The 16,578-nt window shown below is 21.5% G+C and overlaps 1 protein-coding gene and 1 long non-coding RNA gene across 2 annotated transcripts; both read left to right on the forward strand.

Moving 5' to 3' along the window:
- Positions 1–2,600: 2,600 nt before the first annotated feature.
- LOC122858624 (neuropeptides capa receptor-like) lies at positions 2,601–10,507 on the forward strand. The gene is made up of 5 exons (XM_044161608.1): positions 2,601–3,969; positions 7,370–7,460; positions 7,776–7,975; positions 8,056–8,307; positions 8,851–10,507. Exons 1-5 carry the CDS (start codon positions 3,684–3,686, stop codon positions 9,387–9,389), a joined length of 1,368 nt encoding a protein of 455 aa, XP_044017543.1. The 5' UTR covers positions 2,601–3,683; the 3' UTR covers positions 9,390–10,507.
- Positions 10,508–11,614: 1,107 nt separating this feature from the next.
- Positions 11,615–13,761, forward strand: LOC122858625. The gene is made up of 3 exons (XR_006374311.1): positions 11,615–11,727; positions 11,888–13,082; positions 13,242–13,761. It is a non-coding gene; the product is annotated as an uncharacterized LOC122858625 (long non-coding RNA).
- Positions 13,762–16,578: the final 2,817 nt, after the last annotated feature.

The following is a 16,578-nucleotide window of genomic DNA, read 5'->3' on the forward strand; positions in this document are numbered from 1 at the left end:
ACATAATAAAAAAACATATTTCTTCATTTGAAATATACATGAGAATAATATTTTTTGCAAAAAAAAAAAATTTATTTACACTGTCGCTCGAAAAATACAAATAATTTTTATTCAAATTTAAAAAAAAAAAAAACAATTTTAATTAGAATGTTTAAATATAATTAATTAGTAAAATTCATTTTACTATAAAAAAAAAAGAGACAATTAAATTAAAAATATAATTTTTCTTTTATTGTTTAATGGTAATAGTGTCAGCTGAGCAAAAGTTGAATGTTCTCTTCTGGGTCAAGCCTACATCTACTTTTTTCTTTTTAAAAAAAATTATTTTTATTCAAAAATTCTTAACCAAGGTCCCGGAGATGATATATTTTAGGAACAGCTACTCAAACTACTAAAACATGCATTTTTATTTTTTATTTTACCGGTAGTTCTTCAACGACAGTATTATGCTAAACATTTTTCGTATTTTTTGTATTTTTTGTATATAGTGTCTCATCATCTTTTCTTCATGCAAACTCATTCATTTTTCATCTATTTTTTTTTTAACTTTTTTTCTATGCATTTATAATAGATAGATGTATGTATCTATATCGATTTGACATTACATTTTTTTTATGGTAATTTAGAGTGGCTTTTAAATGTCACATTGTGATAAAAATGATATTCTATCATTCAGTTGACAAATCAAGACGAACATGTAATCGAAACTTTTACAAAATTTATTTAAATTGAGTAATTACGATACACGGAATTAAATCAGTATGTTTTTTTTTTTTTTTCAAATATATAAATTGTTTTTTTTTTTTTCAAATAAATAAATAAATAAATATATTTATAAAAAATGTTTGAATAAAATATTAAATATAGAAAACATTATTCAACAACAAGAAAATAAATAAATAAAAAGACAAACAAAAAAATTAATGAAAAAAAAAACGATTTGAGTATTGATTTTTTTAATTGTTTATTTATTTATTTATTTATTGTTGTTGAGTAAATTATTAAACTCAATTATTGAATCAATATTAGATGGATCATCAGCTCATCAACTAAATTTTTAAAGAATTTGAAAACAAGTTAAAGTAAATAGTTTTTTGTTAGAACTTTAAATAAATATGGAGACGATTGAGGACAATGAAGTACATAAAAAAAATAAATAAAAAAAACATCATCTAGTGTGGATCCAACTTGAGCCATTTAGTAAAGATTTTGAAAATGTTTTTTCTAATATATGTCTCATCCTGAAAAGCTGATAATTAATTGGCAATGTAAGAATTAAACTCTACACAAATGACTTTGATCATTTTCTTAAAAAGACGAAGAAAAATCGGAGAAATATTTCCAACGACTTTTCTCCGACTTTTTTCCGTAACAAATAATAGAAATTTAGCTGAAATATTATTTTAAAAAATTGCCAAAACTTGTTTTTAATCCAATTTAATGTACAAATTGAATTGAAGTAAACAAATGCTTCGGCAATTTTTTTTTTACCTGATTTTTTAGTAGTTTATTACAGGGTGATTTTATTTTATTGCTCTAGTATAAGCAATGCTTTGATAAGATTTTTTTTTATTGCCTCATTTTTAGAATTTATTTAGTTTGGGTTTCCTGTTGGTTTATAGGTATATATGCATCATACAACTTATGAAACTAATTCTTTTCGTATTACTTTTACATATGCACCTTGTTAAAATTTCTGTACCTAAATAAATGGTAACACTGTTCAACTATTTTTTTGGGTACAGAAATTCTAAAAAGGCGTAGAAAAGTTTGAAAAAAATCAGCTGAAAATCGGAGAAAGAGCAACGAAATTTTCTAGACAGAAAAAAAAATATAATAAAGCCACAATGAAATAAATAAATATATTTTTAAAAAATTGAAAAACAAATATTTAAATTTATTCTAATTTATTTATTTATTTCCTTGTTGTTAAATAATTTATTTTTCATTCAATTTATTAATTTATAAACAATAGTTTATGTGAGAGTTTATACACATACTTATTTTCTTTTATTGATAAAAATCAGTCAGATTAAATTGACTCAATTGAATCTTAAAGATTTATTTTTTCTCATCACATAATATATCATGGCTAATAATTCAAACGAATAAAAATTAAAGAAAATTATTATTATTACTTTAAAGCTCTAAACATAATAATATTATTTACAAAATTTCAAATTATATAAATAATTTTTATAAATTTAATATCGTAAACAAAATATAAAAAAAACGAGATAATTAAAAATTTTTTAAAAATAAAATTCATGCAGGAAAATATTATTAATTTTTGAATAGATAGAATAAATTAAATTTATATTCAAATTAATATTTAAATTACCTATTTTTTAAATAAATTATTATATTATTATTTTAAATTTGAAAGAAAAAAATTACATTGATAAAAAATATATATGAAAAAAAAAAAATATATAAATAAAATGATATATATTGTTTTGATTGCACTTGATTGTCTGTGAGTGTGTTAATATCATCATCATCATTATCATCATCATCATCTATTCTTTAATCACGATTGTGTCAGTTGAGAGCATTTAAGTTCACCCAGTCTACTGCCACGTTTTATCAATTGGAAGATACAGTATCAAAGTGATCTTGAGCCACACGAGAACACTCTCTGTCAACATATCATTTAAAATATATTTCATTTTAAAATTATCCATTTGTTATTCAACATAACATTAAAAAACTTTTCCAAATCAAAATATCACTACACATTTATTTTATCTGGCTTTTTTTTTTTCATTTTTTTTTCCACTTGATTCAATTTATTCATGAGATTTTATAGCAAAGAAAATGAAAAAAAAAAAATTGTCATACTGTGAAATTCAGCAAGGATGATAATAAAGGACAAAAAAAAGTGCAAAAATAAAAAAAATAGACAGTGAATAATAAAGAGAAGGAAGATCAATGAAAAATATTTTGAAAAAAATTTTTTTTTTTAAATCTTTTGTGTTAATTCAAGGTGACAGTTATCGTAATTATTTTTTTTTTTTTATCAAATGTTGTTTAGTGAAGCTGATATTCATTGATATACAATATATAAATTGAAAAATAAATTATTCAAAAAGTAAATATATACATTGTGTTTAAAAGTTGAATTCAAGTTGAATAAAATTTGGTTATATTATTGAAATACGAGTCAAAGTGCACTTTTTATTGACTCTATTATTAAAATAAATTTGATGATTTTTATGGATCAATGATCTATAATACTACAACGCAAAGACAAAAATATTTTTTATCCAAAAAATTGTTTTTCTTGTAATCTTTATCACGTGTCAGTCAGTTTGATGCAAAAAATTATCTGACTGGATTTTAAATGTGATCACGTTCTAGTCTCCAGAGGCATTGACTAAAAAAAATTCTATTCACTCATCACGACACTCAAGCTTGATGATACCTCTGAGACAATTTTCCATTGTGTATTTTTTTCCTACAACTATATCATTTTAATCTAAAAATACCTGCTCCAATAAATATATACACGGTATTTATTTAAAAATGATTAAAAAATGATCAATCAAGATATTCAACAAAGCATGAAACAACAATTATTTATTATAAAATGAAAATACGAAAAAAAATATTTAAACTACGTTATAATTAATTTAAAAAATATCTATTTTATTGATTGAGTATTGAATAGCTAATTTCTAAACATGGATATAACATCATCTGAAGAAGTTGAGTTTGAAAATTTTTGGGATTCATTGAAAAATGAAAATTTAACAGAAGCTGATTACTTGACAAGAATATTAGGACCAAAACAATTACCTTTGAGAATAATTATTCCTTTGACATTAGCTTATGTTACGATATTTTTAAGTGGCGTCATTGGAAATATAATAACTTGTACTGTTATTATTAAAAATTCAATAATGCATACAGCAACTAATTATTATTTATTTAGTTTGGCAATATCTGATCTTATTCTTCTCATTTTAGGTGAGTTGATATTTGATTTATTTTAAATGTTGCTAATTTTTATTTAAATTGTCTTGGCACGTGAACAAATAATGTGTTTTTTTATATTTTTTTCATATTTTTTTTGCTTTTTTTAAATAGCTTGTGTTTGTTTAAAAATTAAAAGACAAATTTATTTTAAAACAAAGTTATGTAGCTGGTGATATTTTAAATATGTTGTAATTATTTTCATAATAAATATTTTAAATTTAAAAGATGACGGTAATAATAAAAATGCAAAAAATAATTACCTGTTATTTTTAAGAAAATAAAAATATGTTAATAAAAGTTTGATGAAAAGTCAATAATTTAAATTCCAATTAATTTACATTTTTAAAAATAATTCTAGTCAATAAATTGAACATTTTTTTTGTCTTTTTATTTATTGTAATTAACGTATAAATTTATGATAGATTAAATTTAAAAAACAGGTGATGTACACGAGGAAATAATAGTGTCAACTTGACAGACTAAAGTGTTGATAAATTGATAAGATCATAAAATCACATATATTGTTTACAGTTGAATTAAGAAGCCATTATTCGTTCTTGGAAATAATATATATATAACAATTAATTTACGTAATTAATGTGATTATATTTATTGATAACATTTGAAGAAAATCAAGGACTAATACATGTGGACTTTGATAACAACATAATTGATAAAATTACATTAAATAATTATTTTTTTTTATGTCAATAAGTAATTTTTAATAAAAAATATCATCAGCTTTGTATTAAAATTTTTACGATATTGATAATCCAAATTGTTATTCTTTTTCCATGTAAAAAAAAAAAGCTCTCGATGATATTTTTACGTTAAATAAAGTTGGCTGAACATCAAAGGACATATTGATATTTTTTTTTCTGTTTATATTTTTTCATAACAATTTTTAAATCCCAAGACGAATCGTATATTTTTTAAATTGAAATATATAGTATTGACATTTTATCAAACTTTTAAATTCACGATTTATTTTTTTTCTTATTTAGCGATGAATTTTTTTCAAGTTATTTTTATATTTTTTTTTCGTTACTGCTCGATAAAATGTATAATAAAAAATGTAATATCTATTATTATTTATTTTTTGATATAAAAATAATTATTTTAAATATTTTTCTATTTTTTAATTAATTAATTACTGCTAACTGATAAATAAAAAATAAAAAACATTGTTTTAAAATAAGCTGGCTTTTGTTCTTTAAATAAACATGTTATAAAAATAAAAAAAAATTATATAAAAATATTTTATCTGTTCACGTGCCAACACTGTAAATTCTAGAGAAATTTAAAATTTAGCATAAAGCAATATACCAAGGGGAAATAAAAAAACATTTAGACATTATATTTTATGATGAAAAAAAAGGAAAAAAAAAAATCAATGCTTCATAATACGAAGAAGCAACAGGTCCCCTCAAAAGATTAAATTGACCGAGTTGGATTTAATTAACCCTCTCAATATTTGGGGTAGAAATTAGGCAATAAAAAAAAATCTCATCAAAGCATTTCTTGCTTCAGCAGTTAAATAAAATCACCCTAATAATCTACATAAAAAATCAGGCAAAAAAAGAAATTACCGAAGCATTTTTTTAATCCAATTTAATTTGTACATTAAATTGAATTAAAAAAACGGTAATTTTTAAAATGATATTTCAGCTAAATTTGCAATTATTTGTTACGGAAAAAAGTCGGAGGAAAGTCGTTGGAAATATTTCTCCGATTTTTCTTCGTCGAAAATGATCATAGTCATTTGTGTAGAGTTGAATTTTTACAATGCCAATTAATTATCAGCTTTTCAGGATGAGACATATATTAGAAAAAACATTCTCAAAATCTTTATCAAATGGCTCAAGTTGGATCCACACTAGATGATGTTTTTTTTTTTCGTTTATTTTTTTTAATGTACTTCATTGTCCTCAATCGTCTCCATATTTATTTAAAGTTCTAACAAAAAAAAACTTAATTAATCGCTTTTTTGAGAACTTTTGAACATTTTTTCGCATTTTTGTAATTATCCTGTGCATCACAAAGTTCTTTACAATTAAAGATAAGATAATAGAAAACTGCCATTTTTTTTTTTTGTGATGATTTATATTTTGAGCAATAATCAAATGAGTAAATAAAAAAACAATTAAAAAAATGAATATTTAAATTGTTTTTTTTCTATTAATTTTTTTAATTGTCTTTTTATTTATTTATTTGCTTGTTGTTAAATAATAAAGAATTTATTCAATTCAATCATTTATAAAATTGTACAATGAAAAATCAATATCACCCCTCCATCCATCAAATTTTCAACAATAAAAAAATAAAAATATCCAATGAAATTTTTTTAATCCAATTTAATTTGTACATTAAATTCAATTAAAAAAACGGTAATTTTTTAAATAATATTTCAGCTAAATTTGCAATTATTTGTTACGGAAAAAAGTCGGAGGAAAGTCGCTGGAAATATTTCTCCGATTTTTCTTCGTCTTTTTAAGAAAATGATCAAAGTCATTTGTGTAGAGTTTAATTTTTACATTGCCAATTAATTATCAGCTTTTCAGGATGAGACATAATATATTAGAAAAAACATTTTCAAAATCTTTACTAAATGGCTCAAGTTGGATCCACACTAGATAATTTTTTTTTTTTATTCATTTTTTTTTCATATACCTACTTCATTGTCTTCAATCGTCAAAAAATTTTTTTTTCGTGAAAAAAAACTTTAACTTACTATTCACCTGTGCAGACTGCAGAGATTATGACAAAATGAGAATTTTTTAAACCCCCCCCCCCTGTCGCTTTGGCTGTTACTCTTGCTTACTTAACAACAATAAAATGAATAAATAAAAAAACAATTGAAAAAATGAATATTTAAATTGTTTTTTTTTCTATTAATTTTTTTAATTGTCTTTTTATTTATTTATTTTCTTGTTGTTAAATACCAAAGAATTTATTCAATTTAATCATTCATAAAATTGTACAATCAAAAATTGATATTACCCCTACATCCATCAAATTTTCAATAATAAAAAAATTAAAATATCCAATGAAATTTTCATAATCATAAAGTCAATTTAAAAGCTTAAATATACTCAGTATATAATATAATTGAATAATTCAAAATTTCATAAATACACAATATTTTTATTAATAATAAATATTGTTTGAGCTTTTATTGTAATAAATAAAATAACATTAGTGTGTAATACCATGAACAAAATATATAATACACGTAGTTCAATAAATTTCGTTGTTGGCTGTATTTTATTCGTGCCAGCTGTCTTAAAGCGAATAGCATCTTATATATAAATTTAATTTAAAAATTACATAAACATAATAGTAATAATAATCACTGTTAAGTATAATTAATTAATGGCTATTAATATTTCAGGCTTACCAAATGAATTGAGCTGTGTTTGGCAACAATATCCATGGGAACTTGGTGTTGCACTTTGTAAAATTCGTGCATATGTTTCCGAAATGTAAGAAAATAATTTTTTCTCATAAATATTTATAAATATTAATTAAAAAAAATATACCTCAAACAATCGACAATTAAATAAATTAATTTGACTAATTTTAATTACTTTTTTTCAAATTATTTCAGCATATTTTTAATTAAAAAATAAAAAAATTATAAATCAATAAAATAACAAAAATTAATAACGACAATTATTTACAAGTTGCATAAAATAAATTGCAATTATTTTTAATTAAAAAATAATATAAATATTTTTTATTTTATTTTAATTTTTCATGATAAAATTAGCTAATTTGTTTTTGATGGTTTTTGACAGGTCCTCATATGTATCTGTTTTAACAATTGTTGCATTTTCAATGGAACGTTATTTGGCAATTTGCCATCCATTTCGTGCTCATGCAATGAGTGGATTAAAAAGGCCAATTATCATAATATCAGCAGCATGGATTATTGCAATTATATCAGCAATACCATTTGCAATATATACAAATGTAAACTACATCGAGTATCCTCCTGGTTAGTAGTCCTCTTCAATTATCATCATAATATTAATCATAAAAATAATTTTATCTTTATATTTAAATTTTTTTATGTAGATTCTGGTAATAACTCAGCTGATTCAGCAATATGTGCAATGTTACTACCAGACATGCCAAATTTTCCACTGTACGAATTGAGCTGTATTGTTTTTTTTTTAATTCCAATGTTTGTCATGCTTGCTGTCTACATAAGAATGGGCCTAAAAATACGAGAAAGCGCTAAAAATAAACTCAATTGTGACGGTGAATATTCGGCACATCTAGACTCTCAGCAAGTTCAATCGAGAACAAGTATTATCAGAATGCTGAGTAAGTTTTTTTTAATATTTAATTTTTTCGTGTTTACAAGGTTCATATAATAACAGTTAAATAAAATTAATTTAGAGTAGAATAATCACACAGGAATATTATTAAAAATATACAAAGCCAATGAATAATTTTTTTTTAAATCATCAATATCAAATTCTACAATCTCAAAGGTTCATAACAATTTCATAGAAAAAAATAACCATACAGTAATTTAAATATTTTAAAATAAAAAATAAAAATGTTCAAAGAAAATAAATTTAATAAACAATTATTTTAAAATTCAAATTGTAGAATCGCGTGTTGAAATAATATATATCCAACTAAAAAAACCATAAAAGTGTAATGTTATTTAAAAATTTACATGAAATAAAATCAGTGAAAATTAAATGAAATTTATTTTATAAATTTCATATAAAAAAAATATTTACATATAAATAATTAAAGTAATATTATTTGATAATATTTTTATTTAAAATCAATAATAAAATTGATTAATAGTCTTATAAGTAATAATTGTTCACAGCTGCTGATTGGTTATTTCAGGCGCAGTTGTATTTTCATTTTTTCTTGCATGGTGTCCTTTTCATGCTCAACGATTGCTCTATGTCTACGCTCTGGAGGCTGATTACTATCCTGATCTAAACGAATGGCTCTACATACTCGGTGGTTTTCTCTACTATTTTAGCACAACAGTAAATCCAATTCTCTACAATCTCATGAGTTTAAAATATCGAAAAGCATTCAAAGACACAGTTTTATGTAAAAAACAATTTAGAAGAGGAACATTTAGTAATGTTGATGATAGAAAAATCATTTGTAAATGTTTGACTGATGTAAAATCACATCCTAAAAATTCTCGATGTTCTGTTAGGTGTAAAATCAATAATGATACATTTAAAAAACACGAGTCAAAAATTATTATGCAGAATAAAATTGATCATATTGATTGCACAAATGATTGTGATGAAAATTTTAATGCTAAACTTTTGCCGAATCAACATTTATTTGTTAATCAACAGAGTAGTAATGAAAGCACATCTGCAAATAAAATTAGTGAATCATCAGCAAGTAGTTTTTTATGAAAAGATTTGTTATTTATTAATTTATTTTATTGGATTTTTCAAATATTGTAAAAAGTGTAATTTAAATTTAATAAATATTTTTATTATATGTGTAGTCACTGTGTGTAATAATAAGGATAATTTTATTATTAAAATATTTATTTTTCATTTGTTCTTGAATGACATCATCAAGATGAGAGAAAATATTTTATTAGATTCAGTGAAAAATTGAGAGACGTGGTGAAATTGTGGGAAATTAAAATTGACTGTTACTGACTATTTGTCTCTTTAAATTTATATCTTCAAAAAAAAATATTTTTATTGGAATTTTTTGTGCCTAAATTATTAAGATTTTTACTTTCTATAATTCTGGAAATTTTTAAAAAAATTCTTCAATGCGTTTAATTAGTAGGAAAATAATAACATTGAAATCTTCAAACATCAACTTACTTTAATTTGGCTTAATAAATTTATATCTCTGAAAAAAAATATTTTTCCTGGAATTTTTTAAGCTTCAATTATTCATAATACTTTCCCTAATTATCCTGTAAATTTTGAGAACAATCCTTTCCATTTAATTACCGGAAAAAAATTAACATTAAAATTCTACAAGTGACATAATAAAAATAAATGAAATATCGTATACTATTTGGCTTATTAAATTTATATCTCTCAAAAAAACTGTCGGCAACATACAAAATGAATATTTTTCTATGAAAAAAAAAAATAGAAAAACACAATTTACAGGAACCGGAATGTTGGGTAGAGCTTTTATGCTCAACTAAACTGACTGTGGTCGATAAGAAATGATTAGTTCATCTGAAAACAGAATTCACATTGAATAGAGCAAATAAAAATGTCAATGCGTCAGTGTAAAACAAATTTAGTAGAAAAAAATAAAGTTCTTTGAATGTTTTTTGCCAACGGGCTTATTGAAAAAAAAAAATATTATTTATATAACATTCGACAAATAGAGAAAAGTTAGAAGAAAAATCCAATCAATTTTCAAAAAACATGTGTAAGTAAATGAAAGTAATGTAAATTGTAAATTCCAATATAATGTATAAATATTTATAAAAAAAAAATTTTAATCGTCAGAGAATTCAATAAAGGTGTCACATTTAACCGAAAATGTTTGCTGAAATTTACTTGGAATTTTTATTTTATTGATCTCGTAAAAAGTAAAAAAAATAAAAATAATAATTATTTTTTTTTCAACTACATTTTACATAAGACTTTATTAATTTAAAAAATAGAATATAACACTAAATAAATTTCAAAAAAAGATGACACTAGAATATTTTTAATTAAAAAAAATAAATGAAAATTCATTTAAAAAAAAAAAGAAAAAATTCAAATATAATTTTAATGATGAAAAAAAAATTTTTTATCAAACCAAGGATTTTTTTTATGTCAAATTTTATTTTTATTTTTTAATTTACTATATTTTTTCTCAATTAGTAAGTTCGGAATGTCGTATTAAACTACTGAATTAATGCAAAATTAAAACTGATATTTATCTGAATTTAAATAGCATGTCATTCGTTAATAATTTTAGATTAAATATTATTTGCATGGTAGATAAAATAGCCATAAAAAAAAAATAAATACATCAATTTTTATGAGTATTATAGAGGGTTAAAAAAAAATGTTTTAACCGACGTGGTGATGTGAACACGAGAGATTAACTGCCTGATAAAATAAAACATAAAAAAAAAAAAATAATCAAAGCCATAATTTTTGTAAATATGAATGTATATACTCATTTTAAAATGTAAAATATTTTTCTACATTTTATTTATGCACGAATTTTTATTATCGGATTTTTTTTTTTTCTATTTTCATATCGTACTTTTTCTTCAGCTACATTTATAATGCATGTCATATTGTATCATCGACTTCATTCATTTCAATTTTAAAATTAAAAAAAAAATATACATCACATTTTATTTCCTCTCTTTTTTTGTAATTTATTTTTTTAAATATTTTTCAATCCAGTAGCTTAGCATTTTTATCAATCTTTTAAATAAAATAAATTCTTTTTTTTATTCAGTATTAAAAAAATGACAAACGTCTGGAAGAAAATAATTTTTTTTTTCTTCATTGTTTCGTTAAAAAATAAAAATATTATTTAACCTAAAATTAATTATAGTATTTTTAATTAAAGAATTTTCAAAACGTCAAAAATGGTTAAATAAAATAATTTCAATTAATTAAAATGATAAGTTTTTATATTTACAAATTTATTATATTTATTTTTGAATTTATTTGGTGGATTATTGGTTTATTTTCAAAATTATCTTTCTTCATGGTATGTGGATCAATAGAGCAAATATCCGGTCTTGGATTATCTTCTCGGGTAATAAAAAAGAAAAATAAAAAAAAGTTTAATAACTAGAAAACTACCTGTCACATATGTTACTATAAAATTTTTTTATTTTTTTTTTATATTGATCAACTCAGCAAGTATAAGTATTGATGTGTAAATATGATTTATTTTAATTTAAAAATTTTGATAGATTGTAACGACAATATTGCTAGTAGGATTTATTCTGATGATTATATTTCCCTTTGAATCATCATCAAATATTCAGTGGTCCAACCACATGTATAATGACTTTGACATTTATGAGTTATTAGAGCAACAAATGACTCATGACATGCCAATTTTAGGAAGTCAATTTTCAATATCAATTGGTAATAAAAATAATGAAATAACAAGTGATTCTGGAAGGATTACATTTAGGATTGTGCAGAATGCCAGTCGATCATCAGATGGAATAATTAGGCCAAGTAATAACAGAGTTGGTATTTGTATATTAACTCATTGCATGACTATAAATATCCTGAACAAATATTTTTAATACTATCAAATCGAAAAAAGTAAATAAAAAAAATAATCAATATTTAATATTTGGAAAAGTAAATTTAAAAATATCACAAAGCTTTGATGTAAAAAGTATTATAGAATTAAAATTATCTATAAAAATAAAAATAAATATTAACATTTTTCTTGTTACAATATCACAAAGCTTTGATGTAAAAAATATTATAGAATTAAAATTATCTACTAGCTGGGGAAAATATAAATTAAGTTACAAATTTTTCAAATAAATGTAATAATTATTTTATTCATAAAATATTTTTCAGTCTAGTATATTACAAAAAATAAAAAGGAAATTTAATTAAAAATTATCAAAGATATAAGTTAATTTAAAAAGATAGGGATACAATTTTTAAAATGTAAATTTATATTGAGAAATTAGTTTTAAATTTATTCGGGATATATGATGCCTTCAGGATATTTTTTTAACATGATTTTTTAGTCATGGTGAATGAAAATCAATCACTCGAGTTATTTGCAAATATCAATTTCAAAATAAAAAATATTTCATGTCATAAAAAAGCCATCATAACATGTAATAAATGAAGTTAATTATTCAAAGCTTTTGTTGGATCAACTGCTGAGCATGGATGAAGTTGATAAACAACAAATTCCAAATATAAAATCAGAAAAATACTTGAGTAATTTGAATGCCATAAAAGCCATTGACAAATATGATTCGAGTGACAGTGACCGAGCAAGGCAATCATACGTAAGTTCAAATTCAACCAAACTAAATTTCAACTCTCCAAACTCAATTGACGAATCGAGTGACATGAAATTTGAAGATTCTGATGATGCTATAAATTTTCCAGAATCTACTAAACAAGGTAAATCAATTTTTCTTTTTATAAAATTTACAAACAAAAAATACAACAATAAATTTGATAAAAAAGAAAAAGAAAAAATTCAATTTTCTATATACCGTGGTCCGTGAAAGAAACCCGTCATTGAACAGCTCAAATTAACGATAATCAATAATATTACAGCACAAAAAATTGAACAAATTGAAATAATGATGTCGGTAATAAATCTTGATACGACATCCAACAACACAGTGGATCATATGTCTAATGATAAACGTGATACGGAATCTGAGGAAATTGAATTACGCGTGTCAACATTAACCACGGAGAATGGAGAATTTGAGTAAATAATTTGAGTAAATATTTTCAGCATCAGGTAATTTTAAATAAACAAAATTACCTACAATTAATTTTTAAAATGCAAGAAAAATATTTTAATATTTATTTAAAATTACACAGCTAAAAAAAATAATTTTTTCTATTGTAAATTAAATAATATAAAATAATTATTAAATTATCTCATTAAAATATGAAAAATTTTGATCTTGTTAAATTTCATAATTTTGATATTCTTTGATTGCTTTATTAAATTTTTATCATGATAAAAATAAAAGCATTTTATTTTACAAAAAAGTTATCATAATTAACGAGACGAGAATTTTGTAATAATATTGAATTAAATAAATTTTAAATGAACAAATTATATACAAGCTACTGTTTTATCTCTTGTAAAATAATTTAATCGTTTGATGAAAATTATATTTGTCTATATTGCCATATTGATATGAAATCAGCTCACTAATATTTTACACTTCAAGTATTCAATTATACCTATACAAACGTCAGTACTGGCGTAGTTATTTCATTCAATTTTGCGAGCTAATATTTCAATGAAAATATTACAAAACCCACAATGTTCATGTGCATTAATTAACTTTAAATTAACTTTACTTTTGAAAGAAGTTTAACTGAAAATGTGATCATTAACAAGACGAGTATTTTATAATAAAAACACAAGTAAAATTCGAAGAATTAACTAATTAAACAATTTATCTGGTTGGAAAATTTATAATGAAAATTAAAAAAAAATTTGTAGCTTTTTAAATATCATCAGTTTGATGTTGCTACATCATTACTGTGTTCTTAATGATACCCGTGGGTTGTCAAACCCTACAAATAATTATCTGCAGACATTTGTCAAAGGGATTTTGTCGTCCTTTGAGTTTACTGTTGAATATCGAAATAATTTTATTTAAAAATCATATTTACATTAATTCTAGTAGTTGAATAAACACACTACTATTTATTTTACTAAAATTTCAAATTAAAATTCATCAATAAAATTTACAAAATACAAAGTGTTTATTAAAAACTAGAAAACTAAACATTTAACTTTAGATTTATAAAAGTACGTTTTGAAATATATAAAAATAAATTTATTATAGTTATTATTTATCTGAAATAATTATTGTAAAATTTAAAAAATAATATTTTGTATTTTAAGGGTCGTTATGTTCTTGGAATTTTGTTAAATATTGAGACTATTTTCATTATAAACTTGTTTTAATTTGTATAAATACCATGAGTTATTTATTCAACTAAAATTTTAAGCAAACATTTTAATAATAATATTACAAGATTCATAGAATTTCAAAACATACATGTAAATTTTTTTACTGACTTTGTTAACCCTTTACTTTTAACATCAATGTTAAATGAAAATATAGAATATTGAAATATTATATTAAATGAAAAATTAAAAATATAATAATAACGAGAAAATAATTTCTAAATAAAATATTATATTCGTCTGTAAAATTTGATGTAAATTAAAAAATAACTTGTATTTATTTAGCTATGGGATATTTGAAATAATGAACTTGTAGTTTATTTGAAAATTATATTTAAATAAAATTGTTGAACATAAAAAAAAACTAATTCAAATGATAATAAAATACTAAAATATATTTATTATAAAACTTGCAAAAATGTAAAAATATATCCATTGTAATTTGAAATTGAAATTTTAAAAAAAATATTATAAAATCCACAATAAAATTGCATTTATATAAAATAAATTAAAATATTTCAAATTGAAATTCAAAGAAATCATTTTGAAGTCATTCATAATGTCCAAGATACTTTACAAACAAAAAAAAAAAATAGTATGAAATGTATATGAAACATATTTTTTCAAAGAAAAGTGAAGAATAAAAGACACACATGTACATGTGAGTAGGATGATTCGTCTCTTGAATGTCAAAATGATAAATGAATAAATTCAAGATTTAATATATTAATCTACTCGTACTATCATTATTTATATATAAATATTTTTTATCTATTCAGCACTTTTATTTTCTGTATAACATTTGTGATAAAAATAAAAAAACATTATTCTATTTTTTTTTTTTCATCATACAATGATAAAATAATGATAAATATTATTTCAATATAATAAATTTTATAATATTTTACATTTTTCATACAATAAATAATAATATGAATAACAAAAATATTAATAATACCAAAAAATTTAAAATACTATCATAAAAAAAACGAAAAAATTATTAAATTTTTCGTAAATAAATTCACAAAAATTTTATAAATAAATATAAAATATTATGTAAAAAAGAATGAATTTTATTTTTGTTTATTTGTATTGAAAGCTTTAATTTAATTTACATAAATAAATAAATAAATTATTGAATTAAATTAATCAATATTAAGTTTTAAATTTCAATAATTTTTTGGTATTTAAAAAATCATATTAATTTGTGTCTATATTTTGTATAAATAAATTATAGATATTAATAATAATAATAAAAATAATAAATCAATCTAATGAAATAATTATAAAATTGTCCAAAAATTATTTTCTAATTTGTTCTTTAAATACTTTAATTTTATTTTTATAAAATTTCAAAAGTTATAATAACAATAATTTAAAAGAATCAAAGTTTAATTGAGAGTAATTTAAAGTTACCAACAAAAATTAACAGATAAACTAAAAAACAAAAATCAATTTGCAGATATTTTAAAATAAAAAAAATTAACTAATATTTTTTTCTATTTGATAAATCGTTAATATAAATAATGGTAATTATTGTTGATTGTAATACAGCAAATAAAGTAACTATCATGTTGTATTGATAATAGAACAAATCATCATTAATTCCAATTGATAGAAAACAAAAAAAAAATAAATAAAAAAGAAAAAAAAAGTAGCTAAGGAAAATAAAAAAAACAATTTATCTTCTCATTGTGTATATATAAAAAGAAATATTGTATTTAAAAGTATAGATAAATATACATATATACATTAGATGAGTAAGGGTAGAAGGGGGATGAATTTCTGAGGGTAAATTTTTGTGTGGACTGCATTGGAAAAGGAGGAGGAGAACGACGTGCGTGGTCGAAGGATAAAATCGACGTAGAAAAATTCTCATTCGCTTGTGGTCTAGCGAAACGTGAACATTTTCGAAAATCAAAATTATTTAAAAATTTAAAAATAAATAAA

This window comes from Aphidius gifuensis, linkage group LG6, assembly GCF_014905175.1.
Source record: "Aphidius gifuensis isolate YNYX2018 linkage group LG6, ASM1490517v1, whole genome shotgun sequence".
NCBI classification, from domain to species: Eukaryota; Metazoa; Arthropoda; class Insecta; order Hymenoptera; family Braconidae; genus Aphidius; species Aphidius gifuensis.

Excerpts from the sequence above, each read along its gene's own strand:
- LOC122858624 (XM_044161608.1), top strand. The coding sequence starts at position 3,684 with ATGGATATAACATCATCTGAAGAAGTTGAGTTTGAAAATTTTTGGGAT. Across the intron at positions 7,461-7,775 it reads CGTGCATATGTTTCCGAAAT|GTCCTCATATGTATCTGTTT; the intron begins GTAAGAAAATAA and ends GGTTTTTGACAG. Across the intron at positions 8,308-8,850 it reads AAGTATTATCAGAATGCTGA|GCGCAGTTGTATTTTCATTT; the intron begins GTAAGTTTTTTT and ends TGGTTATTTCAG.